Genomic DNA, 7733 nt, shown 5'->3' with positions numbered 1-7733 from the left:
TGCTTTTACTCTGTGGAAATAGAAATGAGATGTAGTTACATTAGAGGATTTGGTACCCATAAACACAGAGCTATTGCCTGAACTCGCGGAACCTCCTGTGTTAGAGTCCTTGTCTTTGCTTTTACTCTGTGGAAATAGAAATGAGATGTAGTTACATTAGAGGATTTGGTGCCCATAAACACAGAGCTATTGCCGGAACTCGCGGAACCTCCTGTGTTAGAGTCCTTGTCTTTGCTTTTACTCTGTGGAAATAGAAATGAGATGTAGTTACATTAGAGGATTTGGTACCCATAAACACATCAATAATTTTATTTGAAGAAACCATTTGCTGACAGATACAATACAGTTATAGCTCCCTCTATCAAACCTCTTGGAAAAAAATGCAACTATAAATGTCCATATCTTACCTGTACAAGACCAGGCACGGACTTGCTCACTCCAGCACTCCCAGTAGCACTCTGCACTGCGTCTCCCTTCTCACGGACCGCGCCTGTACCCTTGCCCAGAGCATTCTCCAGCACCGCCAAATCTCCACCAATGGCCTCCAGAGACTTGATAGCCGGCTCAAACGCAAAGTCCACATCCAGGGCATCGAACCCGGGATAGCTATCAAACTCATCGTATGACTGAGAGTTGAGGGAATTCTTCATCTCGATCTCCGGGAAATACTCGGCAATGTCGAAATCTGCACAGAACGTTATTACTAGTTAGGTTTACATAGTATAATAATGGAATGGGTAAAAAAAAAGGCAGAGCGGAGGACTAAGTCCAAAAATAGACTTTCTGAGTTATCTATATCGTTGGAAAGAGTGCGAAAATATCTACTTAAAAAAAAAAGAGGTTCGTTTGTCAGCAAAACTTTGTAAAATAATCTTACCTTATGTGGGCCATGCACATTCTTATTGAAGCTAAAGTTCAGAGCCTTAATATGGACCAGAAGCTGACGGTTCTTTGTCTTGAGTAGTTTGGGTGAAGAGAAAGCTATCGTACAGCTCTGATCAGACAGATCCAGACAGTTGGAAATGTTGACTGGACCACACAGTATTTCCGAGTTGGAATAGAAGTCAGAAGTTACAGGGTTGGCTAGAAACAAGGAACAGGAATATATTAGTATTCAGCAGTGGTGACTCTCTCACTTGTCCCCCAAAAAGATCCAGATTTGAATTCCAGCTAGGGGACGTTAAACAGAGAGTAGACTAGTGTCTAGCTGTGGGACTAAAAGCAGGGAGTAGCACAACTAACCAGCCTAGATAGCTGGCAGTTTTCAAAGGGTTCTCTCTGCTTTTAAAGAACAAGTACAAGTCCTCAAGATAGTTGACTGCGGTTCAGGACGAGCCAATTAAACATGGTTAGATACCATCACCCTGGTGTATGGCAGAATCTATTTTATCACTATTAATTTATTTATTTAATTTTGACATCCTTTGTAAATTCTATTTTACTCAAGTTGTTTAGAAATGGATACTTACGAGTTGGTTATATCCCGTAAGTATCCATTTTTAAAAACAACCGAAGTAAAATAGCATCTATTTTTTTGATATCTAGGGATAGTTCGTTATCTTCTCACCTTTAGCGCCCTCCTCGCTAGGCAATGAGAAGCTCACCCCGGCATCTACCGGCGTGCTGGTGTAACTACCACTATGGGATGCTTGGAAGGGAGCCCGTGACGTCATCGGCCTCAGGAGGGTAACCTGTAGAGGCGGTACTTGAGGGCAGGGGGTGTGTAGTGTGAGTTTGACGTCTACCTGACCCACACAGGTGTTCTTGGGGAGACTTAATTCAAACATGTGTTCATCCCAGGTCGTGCTGAAACAAGAGGAGGGCGTGGTTAGGCCTGTGCTCGCCATGCAGAAGGTCCCGTGTTCGAATTCCGGAGTTGACGAAAAAAAAGGAATGTTATTTCGATGGCAAATATTCTAACGGGTCACTTTCTGGTGTTCTCGTGTTGACCCAGCACCTGAATGGGAAGTATTGTGTCTCTTCTCGCCCATCTGATGAGAGGCATGCTACCGGATGGGCATCCTACCCTACGACACAGACCACAGGAGTCTAATGTAGCAATTGAATCATTGCTACGAAATAAAACCGTCGTTTTTTTTGTCAATGATTCCCGGCCGAGGCGGACTTTATCCTAAACGGATAAGGTTCGTTCTCGGAACGTCTAGCTTTCTCCTATTTTGTCTTTCTTCTCTCTGCACGCGAGGGGGAGGGCGCCCCACTACTGCGATGGGGGGGGGGGGGGGGGGGGGATCGACTCAACTGGGAATCAAACCCAGGAACTCCGGTGTGCAAGTCTGGTTACTCACCCTTGAGTATCTTAGCTGTTTTCTTCTTGTCCAACTCTTCCAGATAGGACGATACAATCTCTCCGAACTCGAGCATTCGCTGCGATAGGTCACAATTCAGTTTACTCTCCAGGACCAGACGTAACTTCTTCAAACTCATCGAGCATAGGTCTGACTTCTCCAGGAGAGACCACAGTTCCTTCTTCAGCTCACTGTGTGGCACATCTGTAGAATAGAAAGCAGTGTCCAAATTTGACGTTGTTACGAATGTCGGAATTTTCGACCATTAGGCCATTTCCCCCCCGAAATTTTTCGGCGAAAAAGTGTAAAAATTTAATTTAATATTTTAAGTTTCCATTTATTAATAATACAGCATATCAACAGAACATAGGAGAGACCACAGTTCCTTCTTCAGCTCACTGTGTGGCACATCTGTAGAATAGAAAGCAGTGTCCAAATTTGACGTTGTTACGAATGTTGGAATTTTCGACCATTAGGCCATTTCCCCCCCCCCCGAAATTTTTCGGCGAAAAAGTGTAAAAATTTAATTTAGTATTTTAAGTTTCAAGTTTCCATCTATTAATAATACAGCATATCAACAGAACATAAAAAATAATAATAATAACGACCTCAGATTTGGATTTTTCCCAACTTTTTACATAGGAATCGACCATTTATTTATAATTTTTACCCACTTGCAACTCCTCCATTGTGAGTTTCATCCGATTTTTTTTCCAAATGTCCTGTAGACAATGTAATTTAAATAAGAGTGTTCCACTTCCCACTACATACGACACGATTTTTATCCGAACGACAAGTTGGAATGGGCGGCCTTTACTGGCAAAAAAAAGGCTCCCCCATAGAATCTATTGGGTTCAGGATCTATGAGCCAATTCCCTTTACTTTATGTGTGTTGGACATTTTTGCAAATTTCTTCAGAATCCAACAAACCGTTTGAGAGTTATAATAAATAATAACAAATTACATTGAGGATAAAATTCCATACCTCGGCTGGGATTGAACCCACGCCCTCCTGTTTACCAGGCGAGCGCTTTGACCACTACACTACACCACCGAGGCAGGTATAAAATCATATAAATGGTATACCCATCCGTAAAAGCAATGCTTGTGCATCAGACGGGGAAAAATCAGTTTAAAAAGGTTTTTTTTTTTTTTTTAAAAAAAAAAGCTTAAAAGAGGTTGTCCATACCTCGGCTGGGATTGAACCCACGCCCTCCTGTTTACCAGGCGAGCGCCTTGACCACTACACCACCGAGGCAGGTATAAAATCATATAAATGGTATACCCATCCGTAAAAGCAATGCTTGTGCCACGGACGGGGAAAAATCAGTAGAAAAAAGGTTAAAAAAAAGCTTAAAAGAGGTTTGATAGAGGGAACTGTAACAGCTAAGGTCTTATCGTTCCGAAATCGAAGAGAAAAGGAAGACAGGATAGGAGGGGCAGTCCCATTATAACTCACCATTAGTGGTGTTGGAGGTGGAAGGTTGAGGACCTATGTAGTCCACTGCAGTAGGAGAGGAAGAAGTTACCAGGAAATCATCATCCATGAGTTCATTGACCAGAGGATGATGATAGATGGCTTTGTCTTCCCACTGGAAAATAGACAACGTTAGTGTGTAACTTGAAATAAAAGATAAAAAAAAAACTCATACTTTGTGGACCTGGACCACACTTTAAGGTTTCATGTGACGGGGTTTTACCCTTCATTCGTTAACAAGCTACCCACCCCCTCACATAGAATAGAATATACCTTGTTTATCCTGCTGGGATAGGACTGAAAAGTCCCCTTTCCCCCGCAGTCTAACCAAGGTCTTATATATTTGATACATTATGGGGGGTACATTTTACAAAATAAACACCCTGATTAATTTAAAAAAAGAGAGTTTTTCCCCGCCGTTTTTATTTCGCAGCAATGAAACAACTTACTGCTACATTAGACGCAGGTGGTCTGTGTCGTAGCATGCCCATCCCGTAGTATGCCTCTCATCAGATGAGCGAGAAGAGACACAATACTTCCCATTCCCATTTAGGTGCTGGGTCAACACGAGAACACCAGAAAGTAACCCGTTGAAAACATTTGCAATCGAAAAACGAGTACAATTTTTTGTCGATGGAGGGATTCAAACCCGGGACCTTCTGCATGGCAAGTGGCAAGCAAGCGCGTTACCACTGGACCATTTTCCAATTAATATCTCAAACAAGTCTTCTTCGCCAGCACCGATAGCTCGGTCGTTACAGCATGGCCGCGGGTTCGATTCCCGCCCAGGGCGGATTTTTCCCTGATGGCGAAACATTTGTTCCTGGATCGGCTGGCTTTCCTCTTTCCTGTCTTTCTTCGCTCTTCGGTGGCAGGTGATTTGTTGGGTCTATAGGGGAAGTCCAGGACCAGTAGACATAGGTGAGGGGAGGGGGGAGGAGGGGAGGATGTCAGTTCTGTGTCCATAGCCAGGGGATTACCTCCACTCTCCAGTCGCTGCAAACAGAACAAAGAATTAGACATAGGTAAGGACAGGATATCAGTTCTGTGTCCATGGCCAGGGGATTACCTCCACTCCCCAGTCGCTGCAAACAGAACAACGAAATTAGTTTGTTTCAACTCAACCTTACAGGGAAGCATCATTCCCTGAACACAAAAAGTCCAAAGTGGATAAGGTGTAAGGCAACCCTAACCTTGAGGGAAAATGCTGTTGGAACACGAACCTTACATGGCTATGATTAACAGGATTAAAATTCCAACATTTGTGAGGAGCATATAAGCCAGCCTCGATGGCATAGTAGTCAAGACACTCGCCTGGTAAACAGGAGGGCGTGGGTTCAATTCCAGCCGGGGCATGGAATTTTATCCTAATTTATTTGAGCATTTGATCACATAATAATTAATGGAGCTCTGAGGGTTAGGTGGTAGAGAACGCCTCTGGCGTTAATCTCGTCCAGTGGTTACCTTCCACTCAAGATATTATTATTAACACAATTGAAATTCCGACATTTGTGACAAGCATTTATGCTTAACACAATTAAAATAGACCAGTTGCGTTACTTCGGTGAGGTTTCCAAGTCAAAGAGCAGAAAAAATGAGGAACTAGGGAATTTTTCTTTTCCTTCTACGATTTCTAGATCCCGAGGTAAATCGATTAAAAAAAAAAAGGGTAAATCTTACATCTTGACGTCACAGCTTACGCTCCTGTACGCGATCCCAAGCAAGCCCCCTTGCAGGCAAGACCAGTGTAATGCGTTTGTCCGCATACATTTCTGTGCATCCACTTATAACTTATACAGGTATCTCAAATGTTATAAACTGTCCTGCTAAGAGAACAAAAGGAGGGAAATGGATTTTGGGATTTTAATTTCAAACTTTATTAAAATTCGAAATGGTTTTATTGATTTTGTTGGAACGAGGAAAAAACATTTTAACACATTAATGACATTATTGGTTAGTAAAATTTGGGACAAATCATCCCATTGGAACACCTTTTCCTTGAGCAAGTTCCACAGTGGAATGAACAAATAGAATCAATCCTTCCCTGTAAAATTAGTAGGTATCAGCTTAACCTGACTTTTAGGACTGTTTGCCCCTACATCTAACCGTCAGAAAGGCTTATATCGAGAAGCAAACCTATTTGAATCACCCATGTAAGATAGACAACAGATGAAACAATACCTTTTGAGATTTGGCACTCTTTTTTGGTTCTGATTGAGCAGCTTCAATCTTGGTCTCTAGCTCAGTGAGTACTTCGTTCCAAAGTCCAGGAGAAAACTCACAGCCAGTAGTTTCAATTGTTTTCAATGTCTGCTGTAGAAGTATAGCCTGCAAATGAACACAATCATAGATAATATTACTTCATTTTATTCAGAGCAAAAGTTCAAACACATTACATACAAAGATTTGTCTCTTTACAACTCAGACAGAAAAGTAAAGGAACAGCTTTAAAAGGAATTTTAATTGTATTTAGCATTGTTAAATGCTTGTTACAAATATTATTAACCAGTTTATACACCTAGATAAATCTTGACTTAACTTGGGCTAGAACCACCAACCTCCAGAACTAACTGGTCAACAGTAAAAAAAAAGAAAAAAAAATCATTAGTTTCATACCTCAGACACAAGCATTTCCAATTTGACTGGATTGTTTTTGCTTTTCAAGCATGTCTGTAACATTGTGTCCAAGAGAAGTACACCATTGTAGTCACTCCGCACTCCCACAGACTTTGTATCTGTCAATAACACTTTGTCATAACTCGGTAAATATGCACCTTTAATAGGTTGGCCCTCTTCTGTAAAGAGAGAAAAAATTAATCCAGTGCTGAAAAAAATAAAAATCACAGGTGTAATTTTGAAAAATGTTCACCTCCAAGCAAAAAGTCTTCATATAATTCTTATCTTTTTGGTTTAAATACCAAAGTTTTTATTAGAGGCCAAATTAATTCTTCAGGCACAGATGACTTAGTCTAGACATAGTCAACCCCATACTTGACATTTTTAGGCAAATGAGCTGAGGCATGTAAGTAACATACATAAGTAAATCATAATTTTAAAGTGTCTTTATTATTTGGTGCCATATTGAGCTATTAAATAAATTGAGTAATGTGATAAGGAACATCAGATAAGAGATATGCATTTTTGTGGATGACATTGGAAAAATCAAATGTAGGTGTTTGATATCATGATGTTTCCACACATGGCTGTGATGCTTAGTGTGTAATTAAATAAATAAATAATTTCTTTTTTTTATCTTTGGTAGAAACAGAAAACTACCAAAACCTAAATAAGATCACCCTATGGAAAGAAAACAACTCATTATACCTACCATTGTTTACAATTGTTACAACCCTAAAGATACATAGGTACCTTTGGTTATTTGAAATTTTCTGTGTAAAAAAAAATCCGAGTAACCAATGTTATCTTTAGGCTAAAATTGAAACACCATATTTACTGATCTCCGATGTCATAAAATATATTGTGCACAAAATACAGAGTATTATTATCCCAGAATAAATTGGAAAGTGCTGGCATATGTAGGTGTATTAAGGTATTCGAGCTTTGGTACGATAATGAATTTTATACGATAATGCAAGTACGGTAATTTGCTGTAAAAGTACGGTACTATGCAAAAATGTACGACTATATAAAAGTGACATAAGGTAAAGTACGGTAATTTCAGCAAAATTGTACGGTAATCTCAGCTGACCAATCTGGCAACACTGCCAGGAGAAGTAAAATGTACGATATTTCTAGCAGTTTTCAAATTTTCTAGCAGTGTACGGTAATTCGGGAGGATCAATCTGGCAACACTCACAACACTGACGTGACCAACTACCAACAACAGAGAACACTAGAAATTAGAAATAGAATAAAATAGCCGATTTCACCAAACTTCAATCAAGCCTTAATTGAATCATTAAGCACTGATGGGGAATTAAAGTTGAAAA

At 40.3% G+C, this 7733-nt stretch overlaps 1 protein-coding gene across 1 annotated transcript; it reads right to left on the bottom strand.

Annotated features, from left to right (window-relative positions):
- Positions 1-39: 39 nt before the first annotated feature.
- LOC103521522 lies at positions 40-3895 on the bottom strand (the record flags this gene model as incomplete). Its single annotated transcript, XM_008486633.3, has 5 exons — positions 3766-3895; positions 2307-2510; positions 408-685; positions 204-242; positions 40-126 (listed from the first exon to the last, which is right to left on the bottom strand). Coding segments are annotated over exons 1-5 (696 nt in total), but the record flags the coding sequence as incomplete, so codon positions are not given.
- Between the last annotated feature and the right edge of the window lie 3838 nt (positions 3896-7733).

This window comes from Diaphorina citri, unplaced genomic scaffold, assembly GCF_000475195.1.
Source record: "Diaphorina citri unplaced genomic scaffold, Diaci psyllid genome assembly version 1.1 scaffold5378, whole genome shotgun sequence".
NCBI classification, from domain to species: Eukaryota; Metazoa; Arthropoda; class Insecta; order Hemiptera; family Psyllidae; genus Diaphorina; species Diaphorina citri.
The sequence above is the reverse complement of the archived record's forward strand: the minus strand, read 5'-3'. Positions and strand labels throughout refer to the sequence as shown.